Source organism: Vipera berus (assembly GCF_964194415.1).
Source record: "Vipera berus genome assembly, chromosome: W".
NCBI lineage: Eukaryota > Metazoa > Chordata > Lepidosauria > Squamata > Viperidae > Vipera > Vipera berus.
Window position 1 is genome coordinate 50,843,535 of NC_138210.1, and position 22,940 is coordinate 50,866,474.

Genomic DNA, 22,940 nt, shown 5'->3' on the forward strand with positions numbered 1-22,940 from the left:
TCTGGCTTTCCCATTGACTTTGTCAGAAGATCGCAAAAGGGGGAATCACATGACTTTGGGACACTGCAACCGTCATAAATACATGCCAGTTGCCAAGGGTCTACATTTTGATCACGGGACCACGCGGATGCTGTCACAGTGTGAAAAACAGTCATATGCCTCTCTTCAGTGCCATTGTAACTTTGGACCGTCACTAAACAAATGGTTGTAAATTGAGGATTATCTCTATGGATGCAGGATTACTTGGGCGTGGCTCATTAACCAGAACTAGTAGGATCACATCCTTCCTATCAGCTGCAGCAGTCAACGTGATTGTTGGTGGAAAATAACACTTTTCCCCTACTAAATGAATGCTTGTAAGGCAAGGACTACCTGAGATAGGTTCTTTCAGCCCAGCGTTTTTAAGTTTATCATGTGATAATTGAAGCTTCTGCTACTCACTAGTCCACAGATCATTAAACAAGGAAAATGTTTTTAATAGATAAATACACAGATTTAAAAACACAGAAAAGATAGATGACTAGCCTAATGGGCCTAGAATAAAATCAACATATTTTATACTCAGGCTTGCTTAGTTTACAGCCATATAGTCACATCGATTGTCGTTAGATTTATAGAAAGGAAATTATCTTTTCATCCCTTAAAAATAAAATTTCAGATTTGGGAACATCGCTCTAAATAGTTCTCTGGATGGACTCAGCAAATTTATGGCAACTGAGGTAGAATCTGCTATTGTAGCAAGATAGTAATGATTAAGTAAATGGATGCCTCAAAAGTATTCCCTTAAGACAGGTGGGCGACTATGGCCCTTTATAACCTGTAGACTTCAACTCCCAGAATTCCTGGCTGGCTCAGGAATTCTGGGAATTGAAGTCCACGGATTGTAAATGGCCATAGTCGTCCACTCCTGCCTTAAGGCATTCTTTGCAAGTTCAAAAAAGCCTTCAAGATGGGTTCTTTTATAATATCAAAAGATCTGCTGATGAGACAGAATGATTCTATCACATTAAAGAAAAGATTTAATATTTTTATGACTAAGCAAGTTGTAAGCAATCTGATGGAAATGTTTGCTAACCATCTTGAAATCCATATTTCTCAAAATTCAACTTGAGCCAGCTCATTGGCACAGGAAGGAAACTATGGCAAATTATTTGAGCAATCAATCCTTTACTGTGTCTAATGAAGCAAGCTAGAGGTAGATAGATGAGTTACAAAAAATAGAATGGATCAGGAAGGGGATAAGAACCTCAATTTGAGAGATAGTCTTGGTGGTTCTTATCCCTTCCCCTCACTCTCCTGGGAAGATGAACCATATCTCATGGTCTCTTCATAGAATTTCTGTGAAAATTTCTACGATTGATTATTCCTCTATAGCTTTATTCTTGGAAGGTTAGCTTTTTGTTTCCTGTGAATTTTAGTTGTCCCTGCCAGGAAGCAGATGTCGTATGTTCCCAAAATTTGTGTGATTCCTACAGCTGATTACTCCGCAGCAGAGTAAATTTGGCCCTTTTTGTGGAAAGAAATGAAATTAAGCCTATTCAGTAAATCAGGCTGAAGTTCTAGCCAGTTTTGGTTTTTTAACCACAACTTTGAGCAATGCCATGGCTAGAAAGCTTGCCTGCCAATATCCATCTTTAGGACGCAAGTAGTCTTTGACTCACAACCATTTGTTTAGTGACCATTTAAGGTTACAACGGCACTGAAAAAAGTGACTTAGCGACCATTTTTTCATATTTACGACCATTGCAGCATCCCCGTGGTCACGTGATCAAAATTCAGATGCTTGGCAACTGACTCATATTTATGACGGTTGCAGTGTTCTGGAGTCATGTGATCAGCTTTTGTGACCTTCTGACAAGCAAAACCAGTGGGGAAGCCAGCTTCGCTTAACAACTGCGTTACGAACTTAAGAGCTGCAATAATTCACTTAACAGCTGTGGCAAGAAAGGTGATAAAATGAGGCAAAGCTCAACAACTCTCTTGCTTGGAAATGTTGGGGTCAATTGTAGTCGCAAGTCGAGGACCAGTGCCTTTGAACAGCGGAGAATCTAGTTGGGAATTTTGACTAAGAGGCATTGATAAGATTCCCTGTCAATTTTTCTTAACACCCGTCAAGCAAAATTTTCCTAGGATGGAATTGTAGGAGCGAAACCAGCATTGCCTGTGAGAGTTTTGCCCACTGGGTTCGCCAATAGCAGTAATGCCAAACCCTTTTGGCTCGGCATGTCAAAAATTTAGAAAATGGCTACCTTGACCTCTGCTACTGTATCTCACACACACTGAAACACAAAGACCGGACAACGGAGACCTCCTCTCTGGACTCTGAAAATCGCACAAGAGGGTCCTGGTCTCGTGGGGTCTCTGGAAACTCCAAAAGCTGCACAGGGATGCTCACATAATTTTTGGAGCCCTCAGGGGCCACACCAGCAGGATCCTCTTGAGTGACTTCCAAAGGGTCCAGAAGCCTGCCACGTCACCAAAAAATAGCCTGCCATGTCACCTGTGACGTGTGTCAAAGGTCTGCCATCGTCAGCCTACAGCATTAAGCACACACTGGTCAGGAGGAAAAAAGGACCATATAATCACCCCGGTGCTCAACATACCACAGGAAGTGATTTAGAAATACTTTGGCTACAGATTGCACAAAGGGTGGCCAAAGCAGAAGTTGGAAGAACTAAGAATGTTGGGAGGAAATATATATTGGGCGTGCGAAGAAAAGGAAGTGAGATGCAGAGGAGTCACTGAAGAGGCTCCAGAGAGGTGAAGCCACACATTATGGGTCCTGTCACCAAAGTGAAGCTCTTCTACCAAGCCGTGTTCCTTCTTTGCCTCGGCTGCGGTACGTAGCAGAGCACTGTTGGGTTTGGTGGCTCGGGAGCAAGGCAACAGGTGACCTGAGAAGTACCAGATTTACCTGGCCTTTCATAGATTTCAGAGCATTTCCCAGCTTGGGGGATAGGGAATTATTACTCCTTTATACAACTAGATCAGCATCTTTCATCCAGAACGGGAGAATTGGTTAGGGAGGGTTGATAATTTCCATCCAAAGTAAAGAAGGCCGAGTTGCAAGGGTTGGACATCCCCCTGCAAAATGGAGAGCCTAGAGATGCTCTTGAATTAATTTCAGTAAGGATCACGTATTGGTCTTTTGAAAAAAAAAGGAAAGGTAATATTAGCATAGAAGCTCTTCTTAAGTTTTGCACTGGCTGAACGTTGAGAGGATCGCTAAATATCGCTTCAACTTAGCCCTTCTATCAATCTCTGCAAAGTGGGTTAAATGCTCCTAGATTGAGCCACACAAGCGAGGCTGTGAGACAATGGTGTGCTTAGATTTGTTTAAATTCACTGATGTTTGAAGGAGGGCATCCTACATCTTACCCAATCTGAGCAGTTTTTATAAAATTAATATTTCTTCAATACTTAATATAAAAAGTAGCATTAGAAAAGATTGGTGTCTATTGCCCCCAGCTCCAGAATTAATTTTCACTGATAGCCTGTTTTGTTTTTCTGCCTAAGGAGTTTTCAAGACAATTATTAAAATAGGGGATTGCTTTTAAGCTCCCTTAACTTTTTCTACAGAATTATGCAAAAATCACTGCCTGAGGCGATTATAACATAAGGAACATTCCAAGGCTTTACAAAATGTCATGTTATCCATTTCAGAACATGAAAGATGTAGTCTAATAATGCCATCAATTTATACCTCTCTTTCAACTTTACCTGCTTGTAAAAGGACACAGTATTTCATCCTAATGAACTCCAATTTAATCTGGAGCACTCTAAGCATCTTAAACTAATCCTGGACAGCAGCTAAGAACTTGTGACGCCAGACCAAATGGAAGGAAAAGATAGTGCCAGCTTTTAAATACAATAATTTTTCCAGGAAGGGTGTGTAAAACACATGATTTCAAACTGTTTTGAGGATGAAATTTCCCATTCTGAGATCAAAACTGCTGTACTGAACATTCTGGGAGTATTTTGAACTTGGAACAATAATTTACGAAGTGTGAAACATTTTCAAAATACTTGAAACAGCCTATATTATGTCATTAAAAAACAGCCATTTCAGATTTGATATGCTTCAAAATAAGTTGCCTCTAGTTCTTTGCATAATTCAAAGTGCTTTGGATTCCTTTTATGTAGTAAATTCTATTTTTAATCCAGTGTCATTTGCATTCCATTTTTAACTCTATTGTACTTAATCTATCGGGTTTTATTCTGCATATTTTTATAACAGTTTTTACTTGTGTTGATTTATTCTAAGCCATTTTTTATTACTTCTCTGAATTCTAAACTAAGAATAGGTGAGGGGAAAAAGAGCAGGTTGTACCACTTTCATCTGAATATGGATATTTCATTTTTTTATTTATAATTTGTTTTATTCAATTTGGACGCCATCCAATTCTTTTTTTTTTAGACCAGACTTTATTTTGGACGCCATCCAATTCTGACTGGGTAGTACACAAATAATAAATCAGGGTGGGATACAGGCAAATATTCAGATAGAAAACAAAAGTAGCAAATGCCTGCAAGGGGGGTTCCTGTCTTATCTCAAGATCAAGGAGACTAATCAGGTCTTTATGGAACATCAGCTAGGTGAAGCAGCATTAATTTTGGGAGGATGGGGTGTAGAATATCATTCCAAAGGCCAGACACCACAACAGAAAGAGAAGGCACACTTCCTGGGTCCCAGTGGATGGCATTGTTAATTGAAAGTATCTAGAAATCAAATAAAACATAAAAACATAAACAGAATGTGCAACTCTGCCAATATAGAATGCTCAAATGGAAACCACGGGAGATAGATGGTCATATAATTTGGGCCTATGCCATGTAGGACTTTATTGGCAATAACCAGCACCTTCATTCACACCCAGAAACAGACTGGCAACCGCTGCAGCTTGTAGAGCAAGAGTGGTACAGGGCATATTGAGGCATACACATCACTGACCGCACAGCTGCAGTCTGGACTGATTGAAGCTTCTGAATGGTTGTCAAGGGCAGCCCCATGCACAGTCATTGCAGTAGTCAAGTTCTGAAGTGACTAGGGTGTGAATGACAGTCCAAAGTGTCTCCTAGACCAAAAAGGGTGGGACTGATACATCAGATGGAGGTGAACAAAGTCCCCCTTGAGTAAGCTGAGTCCGAAGGATCTTCAGATTATATGCTACTTATGAGTGAGGACGTGCTACTGCATCTAAGTATGGATGGAAAGTTTTTGGGTCCCTAAAGCTCAAAGCCATTCAGATCCAACTACAGGTCACCTTTCTGGCTGCCAGAACAACCCGGGAAGGACTTTGATCCAAAGACTAACAGAGCAGAGAACTCTTTCCTCGGGTGTCACCAACCCAAGCCTAACCCAAATCGCATAACAAGACTGAGCCCCAGGCATTTCAGCTCAAATATCCTTCACAGAGGTCCTGTAGATGTATTTGCCTGACCCTCCCCATCAGAACTGGGTCACCCATGGCTATCAATGGACGTCATAAGGGCATCGGCAACAATTCCAAACATGATCTTAAGTCCAACTCAACCAGAAGACTTCACATTGCATTATCTCCAGAGCAAAACTAAAAGCCTTGTAGGGATAACATTACTAAGCATACACAAAAAAAATCTGTTTGTTTCTACACGCTCAAATGAGAGAGAGGGAGTGAGGGAGAAAGAGAGAGAGAGAGAGAGGTTATATTTCACAAATATAGATAATCCTTGCTTAATGATGGTAATTGGGACAGGTAACTCCATTTCTAAGTGATGTGATTGTAAACTGCGATGTCGTGTGACTGCACAGACTTACAAAGACCGTTGCAGCAGTTCTGGCTGCCATTGTTAAGCAAGTCGCCTAAAGGTGACATCAAGCAACTGGCTTGTGACCTCTTGCTGGCTTCTCCTTCACTCGGCTTGTCAGAACCATCAGAGAAGGTCACAGATGGCAATCAAATGATTATGAAACACTGCAACTGTCATAATGGCGCGCCTGAACTACGAGGGTCTGTTGTAAGTCTCATTCAGCAGCATTGTAATTTCCAACAGTCACTGAACAACTAGTTGTTAGGTGAGGACTACCTATACATTCTCTTTCACTAAGACTTTATTTTGAAAATTCAAGGATATTTATCCCTCAGACTGAAATGATCTATCTGGGCCTAATTCCAGTATGTCCCACACTTCAAACAGCCAATTTTTTTTTAGAGGAATCTATGCAAGCTGTGTCCCTAAGTAATATTTATTTACTTGTTTATGTCATATTTTGATGCTTCTACAATCAAAAGGAGGCGTGGCTCGCATAGGAAAAGAAAATACAAGATGGGGGGGGGAGACAGAGATTACGGTCCTGCAAGTTTATACAACATGTCCCTCAAGTAGAGAGCATTCGTGTTTATATGATGTATGATGGGACATGTGTGTTTTAGTGCTCACTTGTGAATAGTTGTGTAGTGTGGGGCAAGATTGCCTGTGTGGCCTAAGTTCTATCAGGGTTGGTGTTTGAGCTCTTCAACAAGTAAAAAACATGATGCCTTTAGCTGCTCTTTGCCAGAATGTAATGGAATGTAATCTGGATTCCCAGCAGGGAGGGGCTGCATTCCTGAGGACCAAGAGACAGCGAAGTTTAGATATGAGTGTCTTGCCTGTCTGTGTGGATGGGGGTGGTCTTAGGGATTCTTTGATTGGGCTGTTTACTAATGGCTCTGTGGCAGTTTCTTGATTGGGGTATTGCTTACTTGACTGTTGGTCTGAAGGTGACCTCGGAGTTAATCTATGCTGATCCTTGGTGGAGCAGTGGGCTAATGCCTCCTTAAGTAACACCAGCTGCCTGCAATTAGTGCAGGTTCGCATCCCACCAGGCTCAAGGTTGACTCAGCCTTCCATCCTTCCGAGGTAGGTAAAATGAGGACCCAGATTGTTGGGGGCAATAAGCTGACTTTGTAATAATGCCGCTTGGGGGGGGGCGAAAGCCCTAATAAGCAGGCATATACATAGAATGAAGGCTATTGCTAAGCACATTGGTTTGTGCTTAAATTGTAAGCCGCCCTGAGTCTTCGGAGAAGGGCGGGATATAAATGGGATTAAAAAAAAAATCTGAGTGCTGATTACTGGTGCTGGAGTCTTACCCTCTTTTGGGCTGGTTGATTGTCTCTTTTGCATAATCTTTAGATGTTGTTATTGTCCATGTGTCTATCGATGGCTGATTTGTCAGAGTGCCAGGCTTCTAGAAATTCCCTGGCATTTTTCGATTTGACCTAGACTAGGATTGTCACATTTTCCCAATTGAAACTATGGTTAAATCTGTTGTGAAATTAAAGACGTTTTGTCATGCCTTTTGACTGCCAGTTGGTGTTCATTAATTTCAGCAATAGACTAACTCCAAGGTCACCTTCAGACCGACAATCAAGTACGCAATACTCCAATCAAGAAACTGCCACAGAGCCATTAGTAAACAGCCCAACCAAAGAATCCCTAAGCCTGACCCCGTCCACACAGACAGGCAAGAGACCAGAATATAAACCGACAGCAAACTGCACTCCTTACTAGCACTGATGATGATGTGACCTAGTTAGGGTAATGAAAGGTCTGCAAGAAAACAAGCAAGCTCAGAGAGCACCAAGGACCCCCCATTTCAACCCTGAGCTACAAATATTCCCCTTCATTGGAAATTTTTAGATAGTTTGGTTGGGATGAAGAGGCTCAGGACAGCTCTTCTCCAGAGATTCTCACAGAACATATCTTTATTGATGCTAGTTGTTTGCTTTAGTTTGGCAAGAGCAACAATAAAGGAAATTGCTGTGGAGTAACTCAGCTCGTTTTGGAGCCTGACAACGTCTTGCACTGTTGCACTCCTCGATCAAGGCCTCTAGTCCTTCAGAAGACCTTGCAACTCTTATTGACTGCTTCTCTGGTTCTTTCCTGTTCTTGCTGACCGTATTATCCAGGCAGCCAAAGAGGAACAGCGAATTCATTTGCTTTTTTTTTTAATGAGCAGACATGCTGCTTATTCTAACATCTGATTCAGCTGGGGCTTTTGTGACACTACTGGGTCACTACTGGGCACCGAGGGCATCTTGCTCAAGAAAAGTCACAGTGATGTAGACAGCAAGGGGACCTATGTGCCTGGAAGTTCATTTTCTATGGCAGCCCTGTGATTTTCTGAGAAAGGACTGCTGTGAGTCACTAAAGAAAGTGAAAGAGTTATTCATGATAATGGACTTCTACTCTCTAACATACAGTTCTGATGCATTTTGTGGGCTTTAAAAGTAAGGGTTTTTTTAAAAAAAACCTGGAATCATATTGTCTGTCTATGGGGTAGCTGTAGAAGAGATATAGATTGGTGGAAAAGAAAAATATGTGATTTATCAATTCTGAAGGAATTGGGGGCAGGCAAGATGTTTCAAATGTAGCCACTTTCCTCTGCCTTCATATGTGGGTCAAAACAAAGTGCATTTTGTGGTTAAAAAAAGATGAAATGAAATGGAAATGGAAAAAGTGAAAGTTTTGTTCTAACGCAGCCAGAGAGATCTAGGAGTTTCTCTGGATATTTTGTATGTTCAAAGCATATGATCCATTTTATTGGGTGTATTCACATGACACCTTCAACCACTCTGGAGAAACATGAATACTTAACAATCATTGTGCCCTGAGTGGTACTAATCACACTGCTTGATAATTTTCCTGTGGGAATTTTTTTAATTTTTTTTTAAAAAATAAGACTTTAAAAATTGATAGTAAGGGAACTAAAGGCTAATAGAAAGTCAAGTTTGTGTTCTTCTCACAACAATTAAAGGAGAAGAACACAAACTTGACTTTCAAGTCTTGACTCAAGCAAAATATTCCAACATTAGACCTATTGTAAAATATTTTTGAAAATGGGCTCAGAAGTTAATAGTGACATCTGCCTCTATGAAAAGACTGTGTCTCTGGAGAGATATTATGGAAGAGAAACAAGTTTTACCTCAGCAGACTGAGACTGAGCTGAAAGTGCATTTACAAATGACAGGATACAAGAATGACATGGAAAAAGTGTTATACTGGACATACAGCTGATTTTTAATAAATAAAAGAGATATGCAGACAATTAACCATGAGAATCACCTGGATAATTTTCCTATCTTGGATTTACAAAAGAGGCTTGTTAAAATTTTGAAGAATCTCATGAGAAGGGACAAAGAAAAAAAATGAAAAGAAAACAAGTTCTACAACATGATTTGAATGGACTAAAGATTAAGGTTTTTAGTAGTAAAAGGAAGGAATATAAAGTTGGTTTATTTGATCAAGTTTAAAATAAGTACGTTGTTCTTTCTGGTAGTCTTTAATGGGCTTTTGCTGACTCTAGATTGATGCTTTATGGTAAGGTATAGGTAAGAGATGGGATATGGAAAGAATAGATTGTTGTATTTTAAGAGGAGGTAATGTTGTTAAAAGGGACGCGGTGGCTCAGTGGGTTAGGACGCTGAGCTTGTTGATCAGAAGGTCGGCAGTTTGGCAGGTCGAATCCCGAGTGCCGCGTAACAGAGTGAGCGCCTGTTACTCGTCCCATCTTCTGCCAACCTAGCAGTTCGAAAGCACGTAAAAATGCAAGTAGAAAAATAGGGACCAGTACGGTGGGAAGCTAACAGCGTTCCGTGCGCCTTTGGCGTCTAGTCATGCCGGCCACATGACCACGGAGACGTCCTCGGACCAGCGCTGGCTCTTTGGCTTTGAAACGGAGATGAGCACCGGCCCCTAGAGTCTGAAACGACTAGCACGCATGTGCGGGGGAACCTTTACCTTTAACCTAATGTTGTTAAAATTATTTATGCTCGTGATGAAGTTAGGAAATCACTTTATATATTTACTTTCTTTGCCTTTACTACATTCTTAATTTTCTTTTCACTTTTTTCCTTTTTTTTGCACCTTCTGCTCTTTGTTTATATTCTTCTAATTTTTTTAGTTTGTATGAGTTTTTAACTGATGTAATTATAATCTTTAATAAAATTAGTATTGAACAAACAACATCTTGCTAGTCAAGAATCAGGGGCATGTGTAGTTTTGACCACTCCAGTATGCTCATGTAACACCATAACTTTGTGAGCTGCTGTGGCTCCCATAGGCTTCTGCATGCAATTCAAGGTGTTGTTTATTACCTTTAAAGCCCTGCATGTCCTGGGTACAGGTTATTTCCAGGGCTGCCATTCCTAGCAGTATTCTCAGAGTGCTTCAGGTAGCCTAGGTCAGGGATAGGCAACCTTGGCTCTTTTATGACTCGTGGACTTCAACACCCAGAATTCCTGAGCCAGCCATGTTGGCTCAGGAATTCTGGGAGTTGAAGTCCGCGAGTCATAAAAGAGCCAAGGTTGCCTACCGCTGGCCTAGATAAACAGAATCACCACGTGGGCTTCAGAAAGCATAAAACAGCTCTCTCCTGAAGTATGCATGGCCCCAAATCTGTTGCCCTTTCGCAAAGGTGTGAAAGTTGTCTGTTCCCCCAGGCACCTGAGCTAGAAAATTAATTATGGGGGCTGTAATATGGATACACATGATTAGCGGTTTCGTGATTTTACAATCTGGATTTATCTGTTCTTTTTAATTTAATGAAAAGTCAAACTTGTTTTTATTTTGCTGTTCCACAAATGTTTCTTGGATAGGTATGTGGCCATGTCAAATGGATTAATAAAAATTGGATTAATAATATAAATAAATCCTGGCGAACTGCTTATTGGGTTTGAGCTGAACCAGGAGTGGGCCGCAGCCCGTAGGTTGGGGACCCCTGGTCTAGAAACCCTGAAGGACACCAGATTGCCTAACTCTGCCTCAGAACACACCAGTGTACAATAGTTACCTCAGAATTATACAACCATAGGGCTAGAAAGGACTTTGGAAGTCTTTTGGACCAACCCCCTGCTCAAGAGTAACACCTAATCAGTATGAAATCTGTCTAGCTCAGGGGTAGGCAACCTCGGCTCTTTTATGACTCATGGACTTCAACTGCCAGAATTCCTGAGTCACCTGACTCAGGAATTCTGGGAGTTGAAGTCCATGAGTCATAAAAGAGCCAAGGTTGCCTACCCCTGGTCTAGCTTACAGTGGACAAATCCATATTGGAAGTCCACAAGCAGACACAATAAGTTAGCTGCCACTTATTCTAGGAATCGCATATAGCTATATATCAAGTAGTCACCTTGATATCTGTATCTTCCACTTCAAAATGCTGGTGACCTCATCACCATGACATACCACAAAATCTCATTGCATGGAAGTTGCCAAAGGAAGGAAATAATTATTATTCAACCCCGGTGAATTATCTTTTCACATTACCACTCACAGAGCTGGAGTAAAGGTTATTTCCTTTGTTTGGCAACTCCTTGTTCTGGTTTATGGGTTTTACCCAGCTGACTAGCTCTCTGAAGTGGCCACAGATTGAATCAGCAGAGCAGCTAATGCTGGTTCAGTAGAGCAAGCGAGGTTAGCATTCAGTGACCAATACAGAGTAAGCAAAATAGGTAATGTTTCCGTCCAGTGCTATACAGGTAGTCCTCAACTTATACAATTGAGCTCAAAATGTATGTTGCTTAAGCGAGACATTTGTTAAATGAATTTTGCCCCATTTTATGACCTTTCCCGCTATAGTTGTTAAGTGAATCACTGCAGTTGTTAAGTTAGTAACATGGTTGTTAAGTGAATCTGGCTTCCCCATTGACTTGGCTTGTCAGAAGGTTGCAAAAGGGAGATCACATGATCTTGGGACACTGCGACCGTCATAATTATGAACCAGTTGACAAGCATCTGACTTTTGATCATGTGACCCTGGGGATGCAGCGATAGTAAGTCTGAAAAATGGTTATAAGTCACTTTTCTCTGTTGTAACTTTGAATGATCACTAAACGAACTGTTGTAAGTCGAGGACCAACTGAACTTCGTTTTCAGGACAGGCCAATCTAAAGATGCCTCTCGGCATGTTTATGCGACACCCTGATTGTTTCAGCTGCTGGTGCCCTCAGTTCATTTTTGTGCTTCTGCTTTCAGACAGCCTTTGCTATTTTAACTATGTCATTACAGGTAGTCCTCAATTTACGATCATTCGTTTAGCGGCCATTTGAAGTTACAACAGCATTGAAAAAAGGGACTAACAACTGATTCTCACACTTAGGACTATTGAGGTATCCCCATAGTCACATAATCAAAATATGGGTGCTTGGCATCTGGCAGAGTAACAGAATAACAGACGAGTTGGAAGGGACCTTGGAGGTCTTCTAGTCCAGGACTTTTCAACCTTTTCACCCATTGTACCACTTTTAGGATATGGCAACATCCGAGTACCACCAGTCACCTAGCAAGGTGTCAAAAACTTGACCAAAAAAAAAGGAAAAAAGTGATGAAGTACAGGTAGACCTTGACTTACAACAGTTTGCTTAGTGACTGTTCGAAGTTACAATGGCACTGAAAAAAGTGCCCCCCCCCAAGCCACAGCCGAGCAAGACACCTGCCTGCCCGCCCGGCGGCGCTCTTCCTCCTGTCCGAGGTTTTCATTGTTGTGGGCATTTCTGTTGAGGATTGGCAGGATTGGGTGAGGTGGGTGTTTGGTTTTTATTCCCCCTGTCTGCTGGGTGGTTGTAAGCAGGTTTTAGTCACTTCACATGACCCTGGGACACTGTGACTGTCATAAATATGAATCAGTTGCCAAGCATCTGAATGTAAATCACAAGATCCTGGAGATGCTGCAACATGCCAGCTGATCGGCCCTTCTTCTGGGCCCAGAAGCGCCAGGATCAGCGCTGAGCTCCAGCTGGAGCCTGGCGCTGATCCTGGTGCTTCCGCTGAGCCCTGACAGCCCCGAAGAAACGCTGATCCTGGCGCTTCCGCTGAGCCCTGACAGCCCTGCAGCTCCAGCCATCTCTCGCTCAGGCTTGTGCGGTGCTGCCACTGGTTCAGCTCATTCCCCTCCCCCGCTACCACTTTTCTAGGATAGTCGCATACCACCTGCCGGGTGCCAATGTACCACAGGTGGTACCCGTACCACTGGTTGAAAAGCCCTGTTCTAGTCCACCCCCTTGCTCGGGCAGGAAACCCTATACCATTTCAGACAAATGGTTGTCCAGTCTCTTCTTAAAAACCTCCAGTGTTGGAGCACCCACAACTTCCTGAGGCAAGTTGTTCTACTGATTCATTGTTCTAACTATCAGGAAATTTCTCCTGGCATATATTTACCAATAGAGTAGAATAATTATAATAATGTTATTGTCACTTTGAATGTACACTAAATGGCATACATTAAAATGAAATTTCGTTGCATACAGCTCTCAAAGGATCGCCACCTCCGATATACACTACACAAATATGACATAAATAAATAAATAAATACAGAATTATGCAGATACCCACATATATTATATGACACAGAGAAACAACAGTCTAGTTTGGGTTATGTATACATGTGCATGGCGAGAAAAATGAATCTTGCGACTTTACCAGATGAATGGCATATAGGGAACAAGGCTATTACAGAATCGGGTAGATAGCAATAGCAAGAGCACTTAGACTTATATACTGCCTCACAGTGCTTTACAGCCCTCTCTAAGCAGTTTACAGACTCATCAAATTGCCCCCCAAAATCTGGATCCTCATTTTACTGACCTCAGAAGGATGGAAGGGTGAGTCAACCTTGAGCCGGTGAGAATCGAACTGCTGGCAGTCAGCAGAATAAGCCCGCAATACTGCATTCTAACCACTGCGCCACCACCCACTCTTTATGATGCTTGCAGCTCCCCCGGATCATATGAGTTCCATTTGCGACCTTCACAGCTGACTTCCTACAAGCAAAATCAAAGGGAGAAGCTGGATTCACTTAACAACTACAGTGATTTGTTTAACGACTGTGGCAAGAAAGGTCATAAGATTAGGCATGACCTCCTTAATGACCGCCTTCTGACAGACGTTCCGATCCAATTGTGGTTGTACACTGAGGACTATCTGTATAGGAATAATTCACTATCTTACCCCCATTACTGTCATTGGGCTTCTGTTCCTTTTTGAAAAATAGATGTTCAGGAGCAAGGGTCTTCAAACTTGGCCCTTTTATGACTTGTGGACTTCAACTCCCAGAATTCCTCAGCCAGCAGGCACGCTGGCTGAGGGATTCTGGGAGTTGAAGTCCACAAGTCATAAAAAGGCCAGGTTTGAAGACCCCTGTTCAGGAGCATTGATTCTCTGCTGCCTTCCTCTCTTGTAGGCCTTCCGTGCTTTTCAGCTTTCAGCCTCTTCGATTTTGAGGCTCCTGTGATTTTCCTCGGGGAGAAAACTGACCAGTTTGGCTATCGCGTTATCCAGACAAGATCCAGTGGCACTTCCTGGTGAGGCTGGAGCGGAATACGTTAAGAACATTGATTGCTGTTTTTGTTGAAGTGATCTGCAGGTCTCAAACTATTAATTCTAAAATAATATTTAAATATTAATTCTAAAATATTATTTCACATCCCTTTAGGTTGGTAGTGAGCGCTCCTTTTGCAAGCAATCGGACAGGTTCCCTTTTCCGATGCTCATATGATACACAGAAATGTCAACCAATTGTCCTTAACCGTAAGTGCAAACTAAAATACGTTTGTGACTCTCCCACATATGGATTTTTTCCCCATTTTATCTTAAGAAAAGAGAGCTTCTTAGAGTACATTGGCATTGACAGCTTAAACTGGTTTTACATAAGTTAGTGGGTTCACATAGGTCCCTAAGCCATAATATTGTTTGATTTTTGTTAGCATATTGCATGAAACTATTTTAGTTTCTATATTATAGATTAGCAGGTTAGTGAGCCCAGTTAATTGTGATTTGTCACCAAACCATGATTAAGAAAAAATGAATTATTGCAATTTAGGAATCCAGTCTAGCTGTAGTCTTAGGAATTGTATTTTATGAGATAATTCTATTAGGACTCCAAGTCTAATTTTCTCAGTCTCCTCTCCTCCAAGGACAGGGAATTATTGCAATATGATCTTATGGTGGGAATAAATTTCAAAAAGTAGGAAAGACTAAATGGTCTCACAGGAAGTAGGACACAATGATTTTACGATTCTTTCCTGGGCTATTTATTAATTAACCACACACTGTTATTTCTGTTTTAATTTTTTCTCTCTATATTATTGCTACCTTTGCAATCAATTTGCAGAATGTCAGTTATTGGACAGATTAGAAATATAATAGTAAAATCATTTTTAGAAAGTACATTCTTAGCATTAACATTTGATTTGAGCAATTTCTGACATTAATGCACTGCAGTGCACATGTGGGTGTGGGTCCTCAATTCTACTCTGCACATCCCTTCCAAAATCTCTTAGCCAGACAAAGTTGCAGAATGCATTTGAGCCACAAATAAGACCAACAAATCCATCAGGAGATATTCCTTATTTTTTAAAAGGCTATCTTGGTTAGACACGTTTGTGTGAAAGTGATAAGTCTGTGAAATAGAGACAAGTAGAATAACAGAATTGAAAGGGACCTTGGAGGTCTTCTACTCCAACCCCCTGCTCTATCTTTTCAGATGCCAAAGGCATTGCTAGAATATCCTTGGGTGTTTCGTTGGCTGCTGATGAAGCATCTGAATCCAAAATAATGGTAAGTAAGGCTCAAGCAGAATTAAAAAAGACATACTAAGCACAATGAAAATATTAGTATGAATCCTAGAATCTATGTTGGTTTGCAGAGACTGTAAGCCCACTGCTCAGAGAGGCTTAGTTGCCCTGGGGGTATAAGGGAGAATTCTTGTTGACTCTGCTGAAAATTACAAGAGCTATTTGTGTTGACTCTTCCTACACACAGGCCTGTGGTCCCACCTGGGAACGACGCTGTGGGCAACTCGATTATCTGAATGGCATCTGCTATATTCTGAATGACTTCGATGGAAATGTGAAGAAGATCCAGCCAGCTTTCCAAGGTCAAATGAGAAGATCACGTTTACACATTAGGTTTGAAAGCTAGATTGTGCCAAGATCTTTGCTACTTGAGAGATTTTAAAAAAGGCACCCAACTCTCTCACACTCTAGCCAAGGCAAAATATTCTGCAAGGAATTCTTCTTCTCCTTGACAGTAAAAATGACAATGATAGCACATTAAATAATTATCGGTGACCTCTTGTGACACTCTAGATTGCTAGAGGTAGCTATCTCACTCTGGTTCCTACTCAAACCAACCATGATAAGAAACCAGGTTGGGATGCACAGGTAATTCTCGACCTACAGCCCACAATTGAGTCCAAAATTCCTGTTGCCAAGCGAGACAGTTGTTAAGTGCCCCATTTGCAACCTTTCTTGCCACAGTTGTTAAGTGAATCACTGCAGTTGTTAAGTTAGTAACACACAGTTGTTAAGTGAATCTGGCTTCCCCATTGCCTTTGCTTGTCAAAAGGTCACAAAAGGGGATCACCTGACACTGCAACCGTCATAAATACAAGTCAGTTGCCAAGCCTCTAAATTTTGACCACGGGGATGCTGCAACGGTCGTACGTGTGAAAAACAGTCGTAAAGTCACTTTTTTCAGTGCTGTTGTAACTATGAATGGTCACTAAATGAACCGTTGTAAGTCAAGGATTAGCTGTAGTCAAAGAAATAAAGGGGATGAATTAAGCATGCAATTCTGCTTCAGCAAAGAATACTTCACATTTTTCTTTGGTGTCTACCTAGGAGTAGTCTCCTTGGCCTTTCAAATATACACAGTCTACAACTCCCATCATTCACAATGCCGCTTGGGGCTATTGCAAGGTGTTAGAAATGTTCCTTATGGCCTTTAAGTATTACTTCAGAGACAGAGATTCATTACAGGTAGTTCTGAAAGTACAGCCATGACTGAGACTATATTTTCCATTGCTTGGCAAGGCAGTTTTTAACTGAGTTGTACACAGTTTTACAAACCTTTTTTTTGCCTCAGTTGTTAAGTTAATTGCTGCTAATGTTAAATGGGACGCAGTGGCTCAGTGGGTTAGGACGCTGAGCTTGTCGATCAGAAGGTCGGCAGTTTGGCGGGTCGAATCCCGAGTGCCGTGTAACAGAGTGAGTGCCTGTTACTCGTCCCAGATTCTGCTAACCTAGCAGTTCGAAAGCACGTAAAAAATGCAAGTAGAAAAATAGGGACCACTACGGTGGGAAGGTAACAGCGTTCCGTGCACCTTTGGCATCTAGTCATGCCGGCCACATGACCACGGAGACGTCCTCGGACAAGCGCTGGCTCTTTGGCTTTGAAACGGAGATGAGTACCGGCCCCTAGAGTTGGAAACGACTAGCACGCATGTGCGGGGGAACCTTTACCTTTAATGTTAAATAAACCAGGCAGTCAAGCGAATCCAGCTTCCCCCATTGACTTTGCTTATCGGAAGCCAGCTGTGAAATGGTTGCAAATGGCAATCACATGACCCTGGAATGCTCAACGGTCACAAATTAATGCCTGAATTTTGATCACCATGGCGGTTGTAAGTTTGAGGACTGGTGTATTTTGAGGACTGGTGCTATTGCAATAGCACTTAGACTTATATACTGCTTCACAGTGCTTTACAGCCCTCTCTAAGCACCTTACAGAGTCAGCAAATTGCCCCCAACAATCTGGCTCCTCGTTTGACTCACCTCGGAAGGATCGAAGGCTGAATCAACCTTGAGCCGGTGAGATTCGAACTCTTGGAGTGAGCAGTGAGTTAGCTTGCAGTACTACATTCTAACCACGGCGCCACCGCGGCTCTGTAACTTTAGACAGTCACTAAATGAAAGATTGTAAGTCAAGGACTACCTGTATGTGAACCTCTTCACCGTTGAAACATCTCCTTTCAAAGGTTTTGGGTGTTTTGAATGACTTTGGAAGGTATCAAGTAGTCTTTGAAACACAAATCTTAAAAGAGTCTTCACCAGTCCTATACCCACCACATATAGTGGACTTACACTCCCATAATATTTCAGTCAGGCTGCCTTTCATTAACTTCAGGGGACCATCATGCACAGATAATCCGGGAGAATGGTAACACGTCCCTCCAGGCTGTATCTTGGACATGGTTTGCAGAAATGTAATTATGAGTTAGGATAGAAGATAAAATATCCCTGATTTTAATCGACCAGTATCATAATGACATGATAGCAGTGTTCCAATATCTAAGGGGCTGCCACAAAGAAGAGGGGGACAACCTATTCTCCAAAGCACCTGAGAGCAGGACAAGAAGGAATGGATGGAAACTAATCAAGGAGAGAAGAACAAATATAAAAATAAGGAGAAATTTCCTCACAGTGAGAACAGTTAACCAGTGGAACAGCTTGCTCTCATAAGTTGTGAGGGCTCCACAACTGGAGGTTTTTAAGAAGAGACTGGACAGCCACTTGTCTGAAATGGTATAGGGCCATGGTGGTGAACCTATGGCATGCGCGCCACAGGTGGCACACAAAACCCTCTCTGTGGGCACGCGCACCGTCGCCCCAGTCCTAGGTCTTCAGCTGAGTTTTATAAAACCTTTTCACTTTAGGCCTCTGCCACTGTGTGCAAAAAAAAAAGGTTCAATCAATCAATTTCAACTTCTCACGGGGAAAAAAAAGATCTTGCAAACTTGGAATTGATTGATTGAACTTTTTAGTCCCACCCAGTCTGCTGTTATCACTGCAGCCATGCCCACCCAATTGGCCACCCCCACCCAATTGGCCACCCCCACCCAGCCCCCAATGATACATAAGTGGGTTTTGGGTTTCGGTTTGGGCATTCGGTCTCTAAAAGGTTTGCCATCGCTGGTGTAGGGTTTCTTGCCTGAGCAGGGGCTGGACTAGAAGATCTCCAAGATCCCTTCCAACTCTGTTATTCTGTTATAAACTTGAGCTGACGTTGATGTTAGCTTCTACTTGGGAAGTGATCACATGGAAAAAGGGGTTAAATACCTGAAATTTCCCCTTAGATTCTGCAACCAAGCAGCAAGATCAATTTTCTTTGTAATGTGATAAATGTAATGTTTGTTTATGTATTTATTTGTTATATTTCTATGCCAAATAGGGGAAACCCAGAAAAATGTCCTCACCAAGGTCTGGGAACTTGCTAGGTTTATTCAGTCTCTCTTCCTTCTTGTCCATCCAGAGTGCGTCTTTGGTGTGGACGCTGTGATTTTATACGATGATTCTGGGAGCATTAAAGACTCCGACCAGCGCATCATGAAGGACTTTTTCCTGAACTTGATGGACTCCGTAGCAGGGGCAGATGTCCAGGTGAGGGCAACACTTGAAGCATGTGGAGCCTGTGTGGCCGATAATTTCAACCGTTTTATGGAATAGCCACACGTTTTTTGATTTAGAGCTGCTCTATGCCAGGGGTCTGCAACCTTGACCATTTTAAGACTTGTGGACTTCAGCTCCCAGAATTCCACAGCCAGCTATGCTGGCTGTGGAATTCTGGGAGCTGAAGTCCACAAGTCTTAAAGTCGTCATGGTTGCAGACCCCCTCCTCTATGCAACCCAATATTGGCTAGTTACGTTCTGAGCCCAAATATGAAGGGTATTATTCAAAGCTATCAGAGTCTAATCTCGAATCATGGCTCTTCCTGTCCGTGTGTGTGCCTGTGGGTGTGTGCATGTGTGTGTGTGTTCTTCTACATAGGTAGTCCTCGACTTACAACAGTGCGTTTAGTGACCATTCAAAGTTACAACGGCAATGGAAAGAGTGTCTTATGACCATATTTCACACTTATGACCATTGCAGCATCCCCATGATCAGGTGATCAAACTTCAGACGCATGGCAACCGGTTTGTATTTATGACGGTTTCACTGTCCTGGGGCCGTGTGATCCCTTTTTGCGAACTTCTGACAAGAAAAGTCAGCGGGGGAGCCAGATGCATTTAACGACTGTGTCACTAACTTAACAGTTGTAGTGATTCACTTAACAACGGTGGGAAGAAAGGTCGTAAAATGGGGCAAAACTCACTTAACAAACATCACACTTAGCAACAGAAATTTTGGACTCAATTGTGGTCATAAGTGGAGGACTACCTGTATGCCTCCCTCTCTTTTGAGGATGTGGTTAGGGCAGGGGTAGGCAACCTTGGCTCTTTTATGACTCATGGACTTCAACTCCCAGAATTCCTGAGCCAGCCATGCTGAGGGGAAAGGGAGAGTTTCCAAGCTGAGCAATGCTGGCTCAGGAATTCTGGGAGTTGAAGTCCACAAGTCATAAAAGAGCCAAGGTTGCCTACCCCTGGGCTAGGGCCAATCTGTAGAGCAACTTTGATACTTTGATACTTACTGTGGCAATGACTTTAAATCTTTTCTTTTTTACATTTGGGATAGAGTCCTGTAAATGATTAGTCCAACACATCTGGTGGGTTGATAATAATTCACTACTACATGATTTCCTATACATACTGTGTATGTATGTATGTATGTATGTATGTATGTACGTACGTACGTATGTACGTATGTATATATATATGTATATGTGTCTATGTGTGTGTGTTTATTACATACACAAACACACACAAACATCTTTTTTCTCCTTCTGTCCCCAGTTTGCTGTGGTTCAGTACTCCTCTATATTCACACTTGTTTTTGATTTCGCGACCTATAATAACACCAGAGAGAAGATTAAAGATCTTATCCACAACTTTCGTCGTTTCAAAGGAAAAACCTACACGCCATCTGCTATTGTCCATGTGGTGTGAGTACCTCCAAGGAAAGGAGGGAGGAAGGGATAAGTCTATGACGGGCCTTTATAGACCCACTCAGTTGCGGTTCTATTTACAGGGATAAAGTCTTCACAGCAAACCGTGGCATGCGCCCTCACAGCAAGAAACTGCTCATTGTCCTGACGGATGGCATCTCCAATGACAGAAGGACCACATTTAAAGAGGCAACAGAAGCTGCCAATAAAAAAGGGATAATCCGCTACGCCATTGGGGTATGCAGGGGAAAGGGGTTGAGACAGTGGTTCTAGATCAACATTTCCCAGTCTTGACCATTTCCAGATGTGTGGACTTTAACTCCCAGAATTCTCATCACTGGCCATGCTGGTTGTGGACTGCAGATCCCAAAATTCCTCAGCCAACATGGCCACTGAAGAACATTCTGGTACTTGAAGTCACACATTTGGAAGTTGCCATGGTTGGAACTACTAGATGGACCACAGAGGATGTATGGGAATTTGTAGTGGCACCCTATAGACCAGGGGTGTCAAATTGCTGGCCCACGGCGGGACATGTCATCCAGAAGCCGCGCCCACCCCATTGCTGGCAATGGCAAAACGTTCCCGATACGTTGCGCGATGTCACGTGACGTCGCGAGTTTGACATGTCTGCGTATAGACAGAGACGGGAGTTCTCTAGTCATTGCCATCTTGTCCAGATCTGATTTTATTAAAAATGGAACTTTGAGCATTCTTGTCACACTGGGCAAAAGCTAGCCAATGTTAGGAGCTTCTTTAAAGGGTTCAAGACAAGGTTAAACAACCTGATGATCTTTAAGTATTTTACCCCTGCTGGTTGATCATTTTAGAAGTTGAAGTCTGTCTGGATAACATCAGGTTGGTGAAAGTTGGCCTGAGCATTTTGGAAGCCCAAGAGTCTGTTTAAAGGACCAGACACGCTGGCTAGGGAATTCTGGGAGTTGAAGTCCACATTTCTTAAAGTTAACAAGAATGGGAAATGCTGGTTTAGTAAAATAGAGATGACTCAGGAGTCAAAGTACATAGGACAGGTGAAATAATTACGGCTTCTGAGGCAGAAAATGGCACAGATTATGCTGAGCTGAAATCAAACAAACTGTGTTGATTTAGCAAGACATGAATCCAGGTTCTGAGGTTTACAAATGATAGTTTATGGCAGAAATATATATTAAAAATGTGATTCAGGGGTAATTTTGGCCCACTAACATCTGTTTAGTAGCTGTGAAACAATGGTCAAGTGTTGGAGAATTCTTTTTAATTTTTTATTTCTTGAAAGCTTGTGGAGAAGAGATTTCACTCCTCAAAAGCTTTGAAATCTCCCCCCAAACTGGGTCCCCTCACTCCACTTTTGGAGGATGACGATATGCTGGTGTGTCCCTCAAGCCTCTGGTAGTGTTGTGCTCCTGGTTTATGACTTAAAACAGTGTTTCTCAGCCTTAGCCATTTTAAGACAGGTGGACTTCAACTCCCAGAATTCCATAGCCAACATGGCTGGCTGTAGAATTCTGGGAGTTGAAGTCCATCTGTCTTAAAATGGTCAAGGTTGAGAAACCCTGGTAACATGTTTTGCAAACCCAACCACTCAGACATATACAACTGGCTAAATCAAACCGCAGCTTAGTATGAAGGGGGAATCCACCCACTCTCACCCATGTTTACCTACTGTTGGGCAGGATAGCAAAGTAGCTCTTTTTTAAGTTATAAGACTAAAAGCAATATTTCTGCTTGACTTCTGACTTACCAAGGAAGACTATGGGAACAATGTATTAGTAGATTCAGTGGAAGTCACTTTTAAGTCCAGGAAACATCCTGGATGAAATTGGTCTAACTGGTAGCTAGAAAGCAAAGGGAATATGGAGTTCTGGGAAGTTAGTACAAATTTGTTTTTACAGGTAGTCCTCAACTTACAACCATTCATTTAGTGACTGTTCAAAGTTACAACAGCATTGAAAAAAGTGACTTATGACCATTTATCACACTTACGACTGTTGTAGCATCTCCCTGGTCATATAAAATTTCAATTGCTTGGCAACTAGCATTTATTTGCCGTGTTCTGGGAATCTTTTGCAACCTTCTGACAAGCAAAGTCAATAGGGAAGCCAGATTCAACAACCATGTTACTAACTTGACAACTGTAGTGATTCATTTAACATAAGGGTCTTCAAACTTGGCCTTTTATGACTTGTGGACTTCAACTCCCAGAATTCCTCAGCCAGGCACGCTGATTTAACAACTGTGGCAAGAAAGGTCATAAAATGGGGCAAAATTCACTTAACAACTGTCTCGCTTAGTAACAGAAATTTGGGGCTCAATTGTG

At 42.0% G+C, this 22,940-nt stretch overlaps 1 protein-coding gene across 1 annotated transcript in view; it reads left to right on the plus strand.

The window, feature by feature from the left end:
- Positions 1–2,771: 2,771 nt before the first annotated feature.
- The window catches only part of LOC308676286 (integrin alpha-X-like), a 72,714-nt gene continuing 52,545 nt past the window's right edge, over positions 2,772–22,940 (plus strand). Inside the window, exons 1-9 of the mRNA XM_081342099.1 lie at positions 2,772–2,839; positions 14,201–14,321; positions 14,453–14,547; positions 15,503–15,576; positions 15,781–15,895; positions 19,051–19,178; positions 20,472–20,620; positions 20,707–20,860; positions 21,900–22,012. Coding sequence (XP_081198225.1) covers positions 2,776–2,839; positions 14,201–14,321; positions 14,453–14,547; positions 15,503–15,576; positions 15,781–15,895; positions 19,051–19,178; positions 20,472–20,620; positions 20,707–20,860; positions 21,900–22,012 — 1,013 coding nt within the window. The 5' untranslated portion in view covers positions 2,772–2,775. The remainder of the gene's footprint in view (positions 2,840–14,200; positions 14,322–14,452; positions 14,548–15,502; positions 15,577–15,780; positions 15,896–19,050; positions 19,179–20,471; positions 20,621–20,706; positions 20,861–21,899; positions 22,013–22,940) is intronic.